Source organism: Pezoporus wallicus, unplaced genomic scaffold (assembly GCF_028554395.1).
Source record: "Pezoporus wallicus isolate ANWC-B61680 ecotype Strahan unplaced genomic scaffold, APGP_CSIRO_Pwel_v1 contig_8542, whole genome shotgun sequence".
Classification (NCBI taxonomy): domain Eukaryota; kingdom Metazoa; phylum Chordata; class Aves; order Psittaciformes; family Psittacidae; genus Pezoporus; species Pezoporus wallicus.
The window spans coordinates 3,777,523-3,792,977 of record NW_026640148.1 but is presented as its reverse complement, the minus strand read 5'-3'; the positions used below and the strand labels follow the sequence as shown (position 1 = coordinate 3,792,977).

Sequence of the window (15,455 nt, the reverse complement as noted above, 5' to 3'; positions counted from 1 at the left end):
CTGAAGAGAACAGACATTTTTGTTTAAGCAAGTCTATCCAAAAAGCCAGAATATGAGCAGAACAGTGAGAAATGACAATCACACAATTTTGATTGAGCTAAAACAAGATCAAACCCCAAAAAGCCTCACAAGCAAAACCCAGACTGAACTGCAATACAAACTATTAAACTGCAAAAGTCAAATGCTCTATATAAAGCAATTACACAGATTCACCTGTAACTTAAGAACAGCCTCCCTATACCTTAAACACACTTTATGAACGTTACTTGCTTTTAATACACAAAGCAGAAAGAAACCTGGCAAATGATTTAATACTTAGGAAGTCCTGGCTCTGTAAGAGCAGGAAAACAACAAAAACTCCCTGTCCATCACTGCCATTAAAGATGTATAACCAAAGAAGAGACAGAGACAGTAAGGCCCATTATCTAGTATTACATGTTACCTTCTCCTTAAGGTAACCTCTTCTTGATGCAGAAAAAAATAAACCAACCCAAAACAATCAGAAAACCCCCAAAAATCCACACCACCAAAACTCAACTGCAATGAAAAAACACAACTCCTTTTCAATTAAAAAATAAACACAAAACCACTAGAAATCAGCATGCCACCCAGAAATCGCTTTTTAGTTATGAAGCAGAGCATAAAACAGAGAAGATACTTTACAGAAACATGCACATGGAGCATCTCTAATAGCAGAGAATACAGGACTTAAAAGGTGACATAATATTGTATCCCTTTCCAATATTGCAAAAAAATAACTTAGTGATTGTGTCTATAAAAACATTCAATTTAAAAAACAAAACCAAACTTCCAACTGAAAAGCAAGAGAAAAAATTTTGGATGGAAGTTTTTTCATACCTGAGGTCGATCAACCATCAGAAAGGCATAGGCTTCCGAAAGTTCTTTTTCTGGGCGACCATCAAATTTCAGCTCTCTGCGTTTTTCTGTGTACTATTAAGCAGAAAGTTATTAACACATAAGAAAAATTACTTAATGTCACATTCAAGTGTCAATGTTCTAAAGCCCCATCTATGTTAGCAGATCCAAGTGTACAAAAATATCAGAAGATGAAGTTGAATGAGACTATATAGTATGCTAAAATTCTATTTCAAACCCACTGCACCATGGAAAAAATGTCATTGGCTTCATCTGCCCAGAGATTTGTTTGTTTAAAGAAGAGACACTCCTTAAACAAACCTGTTTGCAGTAACGTTTTATTGTTATCTTCGTAGCATAACTAGCCACAAGCATCCAGCTCAATGCCTTCCCTATCATCTTTGAAATAAGCCTTTTCCTCTTATTAGAGGACAGATCACTATATTTCAGGTTGCGCATGAACTTTTGCAGCTGCACCTCACTGCTACTCAGGTGTTTTTTATCAGTTGCAATACTCGTTAGCTGTAACTATGTTACAGTAATGAAGAAAAACAAATACACATCAGAGCTTACCATACAGTTTCAAGATAATAATTACAGCAAACCAATTATATATTCTATTACAACATACGTGAAGCTCGCTGGAACTGGGACTGAAAACTTATTTCTCGGTTTGGATTTAAGAGACACTGCATAAGGTACAGCAGAACTGTTTCAACCAAGCTGCTCAACTTACAAGTGATCACCTCTTTCAGGTGGTACTCCTTGGAAAACAACAGAATTACAGAGACTGTGTGAACTTAAGGTGAAAACTGTTTTCTGACACTAAGTTTCACAGGGAGCATCAGGCCTTTCAGACAAGGCACTGTAACATCTTTCCAGGTTATTAAAAACACAAAAAATTTAAAAAAATGTCTGAAAACTTAAAATGCACAGAGATGAGCACCAAATACAACTTTTTAGTCTTTTCTGAGTATCTGGCAGGCATGATATTATACCTATGCACTAACAAACTTGCCTGAAAAATAGCTATTTACACTTTTGAGGATGTCAGTTTGCAACTATGAAGCACATGAGTACAAAATAATCTCTAGGTCTTTGCCTCTGGACTCAGAAAGGACATTAAATTTCATTTGACTTGTACCTTATTCATAAACAGAAGCCATAAATATACTCACTTCCTTCTCCAACAGTTCACTGTGAACTAAGCTGGCTCTCTTGTAACTAAAATTGGACACTGAACTTGGTTCCAAGTAAGACGAATGCAGAATCTTCACAATATCCTCAAATTCTCGAGATCCTGCAGCTACTGGCTGGAAAAGTGCTATAAAAGAGAAGACAAATGGTTAATGCTTCAATTTAGAATACAAAATGCCTGAAGTATTTGAGAAAGATGGAATTTGGGGCAGAAAGTTTAACCTGAAGTTGTCTGGAATTATAGCAGCTTCAAAAAAATAAAAGAAAACAACCCACATTTCCTTAGGAGTTGTTACACTTCAAGAGCTGGTTCTCAGCAGCTTAGAAGGGAAGCACCTCAGGTCTGAATTTACCCTTTGAAAACATCTGATATGTATTGCAAAACACTGTAATTAAACTTCTATAACTTTAATTAAACTAATTAGCTCTTTTAATTAAGAACTGCAAATTGGTCTATGTAAAAACCTTAACAACAGATTCATAGCTGTGCCTCTCTTTAGAGCCCTTACGGGGCTGTTTGTTTGCTTATCGTAATAAGGCTAAATATGAATAAATTCAACACTGTCTAAATAAGTCCAGTAAGCTCCTGGTACTAAAGACACATTGCCTGTGTTCATGTTTTATCATCTTATCCTTTAACGAGAACTGCTTTATAAGGACAGCCTTTCATTTACTGTTGTACAGATACACCTTCCAGGCAAACCTTTGCATGAAAGTTTACACAGCAAAGTGTTCATCTCCCCAAGCTTCTTCAGTTGTATTTGGGTACTGAAGGTCACAAACTGATCAGAAGAGCAACCTGAGAGTAGGCCAACAGAGAATGTGAGCTGAAGCTTTGAGAGTAGTGCCTAAGAAGAGAATACTTCCCAGGAAACTGAACCAGTTCAGTATGACAAATGTTCTCCTCAGAGTAACTTCCAAAATGCCCCAAGCAGCACAGTATTGTTGTGGTATTTGCAAACTTCAGACAGTCAGCATTCCTAGCAGGTATTTCTGAGACTGCTTTTGCCCTTTTTTCTCTACCAGAATAAACCCCCAAACCACCATCACCTGAAAACCCTAGAAGTTACAAGAGTCAGGAGTAAACTACAGTAATACCAGCCTCACATAAAAGACAATCTACGATTACTCAAAAAACAAATTAATTACACCTTCAAGTTCATTAAATCAGATGGTAGTAGATTCAGACAGTAATCTTTTCCTCATTTGCAAGAAGTATTTACTGCATTAGCCTCAATATAAACCAAGTGTTTTGAATAAAAACTGACCTGGTTTATCTAGTAAAAGCTGCATTTACACAAACAGTTTGTAACATAATATCCCATGCACAAACCAAAGTAAAGCAATGATTCCCAACACCAGCAACAATGAAGAAGTCATTTTTTGAAGAGTGCAGGTTATGGAAGTGATTAAGAAACCATTGTTACACAACATCCTTTTCAGTAACAACGCCTTCATTCTTGAAAGGCTGACAGCAATGCAGGCGGAAAGATAATTGGAAGAAAATGAAATTCTCAACTTTGTATTACTAAGATTGAATGCATTTGTACTGAAGAGAAAAAACACCAGTAAAATATAAAGCAAACCTACTATAGATCTACAGACACTGGAAAAGCACCTCCCATCCCCACACACCTCTTTATTCCTTCTGAGAAGGAGTTACCAAACCCCACTGTTGTGGCGCAAGAGTTTCACAGATTGCCTGTTCCTCTTGTCTCTGAAAGGACCAGTGAAGGCTGCAAGGCACCAATGCCAGCTGCATGTTCAAATTTCCCATTTTCGTATTGGTGATTCCTGTACTGCACTCCTTCCCCTAGAAACACATGCTCAGCCAAACACACCCTATTTCTTTCATCTTCAACCCAGGTGAGGACAAAGGCTACAGGACTAGCTAGACAGAGTCACCACAAACTACAAACAATGCGTTCCCTACTTCCCAAACACAAATCTAGGAAAAGGCACATTATTACATCGATTAAGACCCTGCCATTCATTCAAATATTGTCAATTATGTTCCCATTTGTGTTTAAACATTTCCTGCTTTGCAGAAAGTTCTGGCAAGAGAGCCAAGACAGCCTTTCCCAAGAACAGCAAGCTACAGAGAACCTAGTATACAACTATCTCTCAACAGATTTATGGAAGAGCTCTACTCAATCCCCTGAATTACTGAATACAGCAAAATAGAGATTTTTTTTTAAATTGTTGCTTTTTTCAGTTTCTTAGCAGAGGACTGAGAAATATGTTTTACTGCTATTGTTACTTATTATTCGGTAATATACTTTCTTGCTCTTCATCAAATTTATATCTTCCAAGTTCACCAGAGAGACTACTGAAGGCAGCAGCAGGTCTGTTGCTATGCTGTAGTGAACACAGATCAAAACTGAAATATTCTGAAGTACACGGGCATAAAAGTCCCTTTTGAGATTCCAATTTTTCAATCTGAGAACATATAGAGCATTAAAACAAGGCTGATTCCTCCTAAATGATCACATCAGTGCACAAACAAGATCCTACTTCCACCTTTTGATGAGAAAATGCTTAACAATCAAAAAACATCACAGTAATGGAATTTCTGTTCCTTTGAATGTGCACTGTCCAAGCGATACAAAGTGAACAGAAACAACTACACCTATAATCTTGCTGTAGTTTACTTCATGCATAAACTAAGAGTGATTGGGTTCACGATCTGATGCCATCCATTGTCTGGGAAAAAAGAAGCACGAACAAGGTTTGTTGAATGTGTAATCCTCACAGAAAGAAACACACTACTTATGTTCTGAAGATCCCTTATAAACACCAAATTTTAATCACATTGTCTACTAGCAGACAATCCACACTCCATCTGAAAACTAGACAGCACTCACTAGGAATTTCTCTGGGGCAGCCTGCTAATTTTGTGTCTATTGCATTGTTTTTCTGAGCTGCCAAATACTGGATGGAGCATGAAATAACTACTGAAGTGACTAAAGGACAGCACGGTAACCATTAAACTAGAACATAAGTTATTTAGCTTTGAATTTCAGCTCAACTATCACATATGGCAGTCAAGAAATCTGTCAGAGTGCATGGCGTAAACTTTTTTTCCTTCTTGATGCACGATTCCTCACACACACTCATCATATGCTCCCAAATTCACTTCCCAGTTGTTCCAGAACTTGAGGCACTGCAGTCTTCAGGCTCCTACTAAAAACCTGAAACACTAGCCAATGAGTTAAGTGGCACAACAATACTTTTCAATTTGTCATTGAAAAGGAGTGGTATTGAGAAGCAGGTATTTCCCAGGGTTACAGGAGGTATAGAAGAGCTCCTACCTCACCCAGCAGTAAGCACTAAACTAGACCTTCCATAGCAGTCACCAAGCCTTATGTCCACAAGCAAATGATGAGATTAAGCTTGTCTCCAGTCCTACATCAAAGACAGTAGTATGTACATACGTATTTTTCAGGCTCAGTATACAAACCTTTTGTTGGCATGCTGCACCTTTACTGACCTGTGTAAATTAAAGTGATTTATGTAGGGACTAACTTGCAGTATCCTTATACCACATACAAGTCAATTATTATGGGTTTTGCTGCCTTGTTCTAAGTAAAAATAAGCAAAAGAATATTGGTTTTGTTCAGTTTCTACTCAGTGTATTGTAACATATATGAATACTATTAGGTGAAAACTTATTTTTGGCAATATAGCACGTAGTCAAGGGACAGACATTAGACTGGATGATGTTCAGAAGTACGTTCATTCCCTACAGGCTTTAGATTTCTCTTTCACAGCTGTCTGATGCTTCAACATGAGAAACAGTTTGGAGCTAGAACGTCTGGCTGGTTTGGGTGGTTCTTCTAAGTCAAAATGTGGAGAAGACAAGAGAGACATTCTCCTTAAGGAAACCTGAACTTTTAAGTGAACTTAAGAAAACTACCTATTCTATTTTGACAGAATGCTAGCACTCCTGTGAACACACAAGTGTTCCTGCTACAAGAACTTCACTGAGAAGCACCATTTTTTCATTTTTTAAGACTGACACCAAAAATGTATGGTGTTAAGAGATCATAACATTGTTATTTTTATGATTTTTTCATCCCAAGATGTCTTTTGCTTTAAAGAGGTCTAAGAAGTTATCAAGTCCAAGGATTGCTTAATGAAATCCCCATGTAAAAATACCCAGCAGCAGAAATACCTCTCTACCAAAGATACAGAAAATGAACTATCAAATATTATTAAGAGAAGAAGGGACAACCTAGACCTCCAAGTGTTTCCAAGACTTTCATGGATAAAAGCAAGACCTTTTTCCCTGACTCAGCCTAAGAAACAGAAGTCAGTTAACTTGGCAGATTATGGAAATAGATGTCCAATATTAATCAACAAGAAACCGATTGTTGCTACTTGAGCATGTGTTTTGGAATTGTCTTTTGGTACACGGCCAATTCACATAGTTCAGCAAGTTAAAAAATGCTCTTCCGGTATTTTATCTTGAAAATTCATTTTCTTCATCCTATTAAACAAGGACCAGTGAAGTTTTGGGCAGACTTGGAAACCAAGGAAGATGTGACAGCTGAATCAGAAGAGGCCATAACAACAAGCAAAGTACTAAGGTAATAAGAAGACATAAGCTACTCAAGAGAGAGTAACACCAGTACCAAACTGTATGTCCTGGGAAAACAAAACTTGCAAGACAGTTCCAAGTAGGAAAACCAATTCACGCACACCTTAAGGAAGACTCTCTGTGACAAGCAATCAGAGTTAGTTTTAAGAAGTATGTTTCTTCCAGATGCATTTCTTCACATCAGCAAGGTTCTGCTACTTTCAGTCCCTCATCAATCTCCAGATAGAGGTGGACATGTCAATTCCAGAAAGACTAAATAAGCAACTTAATCCTGGTTTCCAGGACTTCATGGTTTGGGAGTTTTTTGTTTCCAGAACACATTTTGGTGCTTAAAAAAAAAAAAAAACCAAACAAAATCATCCTGTACAGATTTTATAACCTACGCATGACAGACCAGTCTTCACAATCAAAACACCAGCTGTATCTCAGGATGCTATGTCCAGGAACAAAATGAAGGTTTAAAAACCGGAACAAGAACAACTCCAAAACAAGGAAGTATGGAGGAAGCTTGCACATGTATTGTTTTATGCTGGAATTCAGAATGTAGCCAAGAGAGCTCTTTTGAGAGGTGGCATTCTGATTAACAAGATGTACTCAAACATTTGTGCTAAGCATGTACAGTGTATGCCACTGCAATGTTAAGATAACCTATGCACCTCTGATCTTATAGCTTAGCTCCAGACTGATTTAACTGCATCATTTCCCCAATGCCAACAGAGAAATTGGCTGGCCTCACAGGTCGTGGTGGCAGCCCACTTTGCTAGTCTTGCCTGTGACAGACACGCTCTCCCACAGCGCTTTGTGTTGTGGTATCGCAAACTGTAATACCAACAACAATACGCAACTCTTAAGATCAAAAGCACCATGGACTGAATGGAGGTCTATTTTGAGAATTCTGGAAACCCTAAGTCATCAGTATGATTAAAATAGCCAAGAAGCTTTCTGTAAGCTGAAAGGGCAAGAATAAAAGACAAGTACACTAAAAAGTAAGCCCTTCAGAATTAGGTCAAGTGACCTTGACTTTAGTGAGTGAATTTTAGAAGCAGTGAAAAGAATGGCTTCCCCTCCAAATGCCACAGAAGCCTGATGTTTCAACTACATAGTCTAAAAACTTGTTACACGCCATAGGAGACGGTTCTGCACAGGCAAATGATGAATTAGAGCACCCAGAAAGGTATTTTGCAGGTTTCTATCCACACTGGAACCAAATGCTAGAAAGGAACTTCAAAAGCCTGTGGTTAAGTACTAAGCGTATCTGAGATATATTTAAAGGTATTCAAATGTAACCACCCCTGGTTTGACATATGGAAGTACAAGAGGCACCATGTTTTAGCCAGACATTTTTCTGTCAGATGAGTAAGACTTTTTTTTCCCCTCAAATCAACCCAGTCCTTTTTACAACGAATCTGTGCCAGACTTGCTCCCCTTCATGGGGTGGCAATGGGAAGAAATGGAAGAAAAGGAAAATGAGGATATTACTGCCAAAACCAGAAGGGAAAGACTGGATAATGAAATAAACCTACCTTCATCTCTTCCTTATGAAAGAAAACATTTCAAGAAGTTAGATGTTAGACTCTTCTCTTAAGAACTAGAACCTTGTGAGAACAGGTTTGATTTTTTTTATACATAATAAGTTACTAACACCATGTTGCAAAGGGTCAAGAACTGAGATTAACTTTCAGGGAGTAAAGAAGATGTCTTCGTGTCACTTAATAGAAGATAAGCAGAAGCCACGGGAGTCTGATGAAAAGCAAGAATCACCACAGGCTTCAGAGGAAGAGTTACTTGGGAAAAAAAAACCAAACAACCCCCAAAACAAACCCTGGACACTTGGAAGAGGGATGCTTCCAAGGCTAGGCACGTGAACGTGGGATGTTCACTTCCTTCCTGCCAAGGAAGGCACATACACTAGATAAGAAGTCTTCTGCGTATCATCGATGAAGGACAATTATGCTCAGTATTTGCCAGTCTACCCTAAAGAGGATTACACTCCTCTCCTGCAGAGAGGTGGTCAGGGGGAAGAGGAGAACGAATCATCTTCTCTGTGCGTCCATGTCCCAGAGAACCATCTTCGCCACATGCGACTGCCTCTCCAGAAGCACAGCCAGGATCAGTACTCAAGCCCACCCAGATCACATCAAGCTTCTCCATCCTTTTAAAGCAACAGTCTGAAATTCAAGACGAGTTTTTGTTTTTTCTCCTCCTTGTGGCAAAATAAACACGGAAAAGAAGGAGGGGTAGGGGAAGAATGTAAAAGCCCCTCTGACACTGAAAATCTCATCCCCAGCAGCCTCTCTAGTCCAAACCATGCCACAGCCTCCTCCACACCCGCAGGATTTTGCATGCAGTTGTGTGAGGTGCATAAAGAGCCTGTCTAATGAATAAGATGAAGAGGGGAGTGAGGGAGAGAAAGGAAGGAAAGGGAAGGGAACAACCTTTCTTTTCTCTGCTCTTCCTGGGAATCTGAAAGTTCCTCCTAACATGCAGATCTTCTGGGAGCTTAGGGAGAGGGGGAGGCCCCCCCAGCTGACTGCTGAGCGGCTGCTGATGTTGTTCATGTGCCGTTGAGATGCTGCTCCTGCGCTGGCTGCTCCTAGGAGTGATGCTGAGGTCTGGGGGGACCTTGTCCTCCGCAGCAACAGCAGTCACCAGCAGCGCCTCCCCACTGCCACTGCTCTCACAGCGTCCGCCATTTTGTGTGCTGCGCTCGGCAGCTCTAGGACTCTCCACCCCGACGAGGCCCGCGCCGGTCTCCGTCCGCTGATGGTGCTCCGGCTCCATCTCGTCACTATTAAGCATCACGGCATCCGCCACTCGCTCCTATCTCCGAGAAGCGAAAACGACAGCCCGCGTCTCCTCTTCCGGCCTCACCGAGCCGCTCCTTCCCCGCGCCCACGCACCGCTCCCATCCGCTACTGCTCCCCCTCCGTCCGCTCGCTTTATGGCAACCCCGACACCCCCTCCCCGACCGACAACATGGCGGCAGCGCACGCGGGCAGGGGGCGGGGCTGCAGCCAGTCCAGCTTAGCCAATCCGCTCGCGGTACGGTGGGAGCCGCCACGGCCGGTGTCGCGATGGGTGCGCGGGCGGGTGCGGGGGTTCCGGGAGCGGAGGGGCGCTGCGAGTGCCCGTCCCCCCACGGCCGGCTGGGCGAGCCCCGGCAGGGCTCGAGAAGGTTCCTCCGCCCCGCGGCCGTCCGCCGGTCTGCTGGGATGGGGCGGAAGAGGCCGCCTGCTCGTTTCCCGCTTCCCTCCTACCAGCAGCTGCGCCTCCCTTCGGCTCTAGAGGCCCGAAGCGAGGTGTCGGCGTGGCAGGTCCCTGTGTCCGTCGGTGGTTGCGGCGGGAGCGGTGCGCACGCAGTGCCCTGGGGAGAAGGGACGGGGAATGTCGCTGGGATAACGCCACATGCTTCAGCCTGCGCTTCGCAGGCGTCACGGCGGCCGTGCCATGAAGTGCCTGGCCCGCTGCTGCGGCACAGTGCCCAGGCACCTTCGCCCTTCGCCCGGACAACAGCCCAGCCGCGCACGCGGTTATCGCCGCAGGCCCCCGGAACAAGAACCTTGGCGTGCTGCCAGCGCCAGTGCCTGCTTCTCTCTCCCCAACGTGAAGGGGTTTTCAGTACATTGGAAAAATGAAAACAAAAATCCGCTTTCAGGAATAAAAAGAAACTATTAACCATGAAGGACAGGCAGAAATTGTCATATACTGCAACAGAAGCTGGGTTAGTGTCATGATTCATTAGAAGAGCACCAAATAACCTTCCCTACCCAACAGCTTCCTCTGCATTGGGGGCATACACTGACAAACTGTCTTTAGAGTAATGCCTTTGGACTAACATATCTTCACTGTAAGGAGTAAATCTAATGAAAATATAAAAAAGTATGAGAGACAGTTCTTAGTAAACTGCTAAAATACATGATTTGTTACACTTCTTTGAGGACAAAGCAAAGAAAATGTGGGTTATTGCAATGACTTTTTAGTTGTGTAACTTCGTTGAATTTAATCCTCTTTTACAAATTTAATCAAGTGCATGTAGGATCATGACAAAGACCAGCTCTATAGCAAGGGTACTTCAGTGACAATAGCTACTTGTATTCCATGCCTTGCGAATCTACAAACTGCAAGCAAGCTTCAACATGAAAAAACAATGTGCAAGTAACAAACTGACCTTCTTCAAAAAATAAACAACTTCAGTGTCTCAGCAGTAGGATAAAGAATTACAGATCAACTGAAGGCCACACAATCCATTGCTCATATTCCAAAGAGTGCTATTTTTCAAATGGAGTGAAACCGAATGCCATAAATGGATTTGGTGCTATTGAAGCTACATCAAGAATTGTTTTTCCAGCAGATTTGCTAAGGAAATTGGGATGGTTCCATGCAACATAGGTTTTTTTTCCAGTGCAAGAGCTGAGTAATACAGTGAAGCTGTTACAAGTTTTGTTTACTTACAAAGAAAACATAAGATTGTATTTATGGACCCAAGTATGACACAGCAAAACACATTGTGACAGAAATGCTAACTTAAATTATTTCTCTCTCACAACATCAATGTTGTCTGTTTTATATTCTGTAATTAAAAGAATAGTGTGAGTGCATTTAATCCTTGTGGTCCTTGCATAAATCAACTTTTAAGGAAAAACAAGGCTTCAAATATTATGCCAGTAACTGGCATTTCAAAACAATAAATAATGAGATTTCATCACACTTTTGGTAAGTATCCGACTTTGTTGGATTCCTCTGTAGTACTTCAAGGTGTTTCTGCATTTTGTGGTCCATCCTACACCTGTACTGGAGGCCAGTATCAAAACACACTTCAGCACTTAACCTCTGCCACCCCTGCTGCAAAGCTTGTAACTTCTGGTAAAAGAAGGGTGTGAATATGTGAGAGCCAAAGCAAAGACCGTTCACTGGCAACTCTGAGCAATGAACTAAATTGAAAAGTGCCTGCTGAAAATAACCCATTTTTGCAGTGCCTAGGAAATGAGAATACCATGTTTAGTTCTACAAGTAACTCACAAAACACTGAAAGCTTTGTTTTCCTTGTTAAAAGTATACTAGTGCTGTTGAACAAATGCTTATTTCATTACTTTTACCAATTATCTTAAACCCTGATAAGTGCAGCCATTTATACTGTAATCTAGAAAGAAGCTACCAAGCTTAAATGCAAAGTTTTACCTATGCAAGGAACAAATATTTTCACCCAGCCTTTTTACTGATCGCTTTTTAGATTACCTGCAAGTCAGAAGACATAAGTAACTTACTAACCAACAAATGGTCTGGTGCTAATGATAGCCTCCAGGGTGTTAAAAGAAGATAAGCTAATAATTATTAGTTTCTTAGAAGTCTTTGAGGAGCTGCCAAGTTTAACAGGGTAATTAGTATCTGTAACTACAATTTACATAAATTACAGAAACATAACACCAAACATTTATCTAATTGCAGAAACATTATGCAGAGGTAATAAAACCCACAAATGCTGTGTTCAACCAATGGGTAACATTTAAGATTGTCTCCCTGAGAACTTGAGGTCCTGCCTCTGTGAGGATTCAGTAGTGCTAAAGAGAATATTGCAAATGAGCCAACATACTATCACAGTAATTTTGCTGCGCTTCACCTCATTCAAATGGAATTTCCACCTACAAGGAAAAAAAAAATAAAAAAGGAAATACCAGAATACCAGTCTAGTGTTATTGAAGTCTGTGTTGATCCATTATGCATATCCGAAGGTACCAACCTGTTTTATTAAGTTTCATTTCGTAAAGCTGCTAAAATCACATCCAGGCTGTCTATGTCTTCAGTGTATAACTGCTGAATGGGTTGTTTGGATTTGATTCTGTCTGGCTGCGTGCATTCACAAATGAGCAATAATACCCTAGTGAGTGAGGTTGGTATACTCACTCTCATTTTACACAGACGCTTCTTTGCTGTAACTTCTGAAAACATCTAATGATTCTCTTGTGCTAAATCCATCTAAACCATTATTTGAAAGACAGGAAAAAGGGCAGTGTTTTGTCTAGAAGGGATAAGATAAATAATAGCAGTTATCAAATATGGAAAATGCCGTTACAGAGGAGGAAATATTTTCCATGTCCTTGATGACTGGAGTGAGGTTTAAGTTGTATCAAAGGAGATTTAGGTTAAATGTTAGGAAAACTGTCTAGCAGTGGAAGTCAAATACAGGAAAAAAGGCTTTGGAGACACTCTAGGATTTCTTTGGTTTGTGCTTTAAAGTTAGGTAAAAGAAATATCAGAAGGGGTTCATATATTTAATGTAGGTGCTTGCAACCAGATCATCTATTCTTATTCTCTGAGAATCACTGAAAAATGCTTTGGGCAAGGTGAAAGAATTTTTCAAGAGAAAACGAGATTTTCCAGTAGCCATTAAGTTGTTGCATATAGAGGTAGTAAGTATACGTGACCTCTTTTTATCCTTAGGCAAATATATTTTTTAGCATGTAGATATGTATATACACAAACAGAGAACATTTATTTCCTTGAATTATTGTAACTCTATTGACACACTGTTTACATTAGATGAAGACCTATCTACAGACAATATGAAGAAGAAACACTAAGTTTAAACTGCGTATCTTCACCATATTCCAGTAATTCTGGAATAGATCTATGTTGTATGCATCAACTATGGAGCCATTCCAGTAAGTTCTACAAGCACTACAGAAAGAACTACAAAAAAAAGTAATGGTGGGAAACTGCTGTCTACTAAAATGACCCTGTAGCTCTGAGAAGTATACTTACTACCACTTTTACAATAAACACTGAAAAATACCCTAAAGCATATGTTTACGGTGTATTTAGATGTGCTCAATAACAAATTTCATAACAAATATCATAACAAATCCAAAAAAAGGTGCAAAGTCTTGCTTTTTCACCAGGCAACATGCAAAGAGGTTTTCCTCACCACTTGCTTTAAAGAGATACTTGTTTGCAGTTATACAAAATTACTGTAGGCATTAATTAACACAAGCCTGGGAGAGACCATCACAAAAATTGTAAGGTTATAAAATCTGTCACCTTACTGTTTTTCTGGTTTCTGTGGTTTCTGCTATTTGCCAAGCATTCAACCACAACTCCCTGGGCTTGCACTAAGTGGTTTCCTTCCCAAGTACAAAGCAGCTGCAGATCCCTTTGATTCTGAAATCAGATGATATTTAAAATGTTAGTAATAGAGATTGACATAAGATTAATAGCCACAAAATAAAAGACATCTGTAAGAGTGGAGTGCATAAGGCTTCATGCTGGAGGACAAAACTTGGGTGCTTGCTCCAGACGTTACCTCAGTATTCTTTCATGAAAGCAGATTTAGAAAAGCAGAATATTTAGTCTAAGCATATTGTTTAATTGAATAACTAGAAATTTCTATTTTACTTTCCAGAAATTATGCGATTGATGCAAAACACATTCCTTCAAATGTTTAATGCTGACTAAACTTTTGGTGCCAGATCAAAGATGGGAGAACTGTATCATTAAGCTTTCTTCATAGACCATACAGAGAGAGGTACCTTCAGAAAATTCAGAGACAAAACCTTATTTACACACTTGGAAAGAGCTTTAGTACCATTTACCAGCCACGGCAAAAACCTGTGATAATAAAAAGCCTGTGCTGGTAGTAAAAATGCCTGTAATAGTAAAAAGTGAGATAAACAGGGGACGTAGTCTCAACTTGGCTCTGTAAAGCCATGCATGAGTAGCAGAAACTCACCTAGTACTTTTTTCTAACAAATCTGTGATCCTCAGATGAAAGTCTGAAACTTTCTACTTGTATTAAAAAAGATAATGAATACATTTAAGATCTTAAAATATTTTAATGTAATCAAATCAGTTCCAAAAATAAGCATTTATTTCCAGTAGATGGCAGCATCAACCTAATCAGTAGAACAGATTACATTATTTTAAAGTCAGTATTTGTGAATAAGCAGGAACTATGGAAGAACTGTCCATTCTGGATGTGGAACCCCTCATTCAGAGGAAACAAATCTTCCACGTACGTGGAACTGGATTTCTGACTGTGTTACGTCCTGCCTGCGTCAGCATCACCATAAAATAACAGCATTTTCAAAAAGAGCCAATCCATTAAACTGGTATGTAAAAGCTCTAATGTGGCCTTCAAATTCAAGAAATACCTGTAGAACCTCAAGCAACATGGCTCCCACTATGTCAGAGGCATTCCTAAGGCAGTATACCTGGTTCAGGGGGGTCATGCTGAAAAGGAGTTGACCACTGAGAAACACTTTCTCTACACCTTGGAGTTCAACTTTGGTCCTGTCTGCAAGGCAGATTATGGCAATTGATCCCTGGTACTGAGCTTCACAAACTTAAACTAAGTGCTCCTGGTGCCTCACAGCAGACCTTTGTGTCCCAGGAGATAGGTCTTCATCCTTGACTTCTCCTTTTCAGTGCTGCAGACCGTATCTAGGGAACCAAAGACCACAGACAGTTAAATTTTCTTTTGGTAGTCTCAGAGGACCCATACAGTCCAGACTTCCATGGGTGTTCCCTTTGCTTACCTTTCTTTCTCAGTCAAGACAATCTATACTTTTGCATTTATTCCCTGAGAGATCCAATATAAAAGTTACACAGCTTTGAACTGTCTCATTAATGGAGGCACTGTATGTACAAGGGTAGGCGACCTGAGAAATCAGAAGCAAATTTCTGCATGATTTCCATGCAGAGGTCAACGCATGCAGCATGGATGCAGTATGCATGCCAGTTCACTGATGCAGACTCTTACTCTGCTGACACCAGGATCACTTAACCACAA

At 40.2% G+C, this 15,455-nt stretch overlaps 1 protein-coding gene across 4 annotated transcripts in view; it reads right to left on the bottom strand.

Moving 5' to 3' along the window:
• Positions 1-9,602, bottom strand: part of TASOR (transcription activation suppressor) — a 32,440-nt gene extending 22,838 nt beyond the window's left edge. For 2 of the 4 annotated variants that reach the window (XM_057417527.1, XM_057417528.1), the window contains exons 1-3: positions 9,109-9,597; positions 2,055-2,200; positions 859-951 (exon numbers count right to left, since the gene is read on the bottom strand). In XM_057417527.1, coding sequence (XP_057273510.1) covers positions 859-951; positions 2,055-2,200; positions 9,109-9,472 — 603 coding nt within the window. In that variant the 5' untranslated portion in view covers positions 9,473-9,597. Of the gene's footprint in view, positions 1-858; positions 952-2,054; positions 2,201-9,108 lie in introns of all 4 variants that reach the window. The other 2 variants (XM_057417531.1, XM_057417529.1) reach the window with 2 other exon arrangements.
• Positions 9,603-15,455: the final 5,853 nt, after the last annotated feature.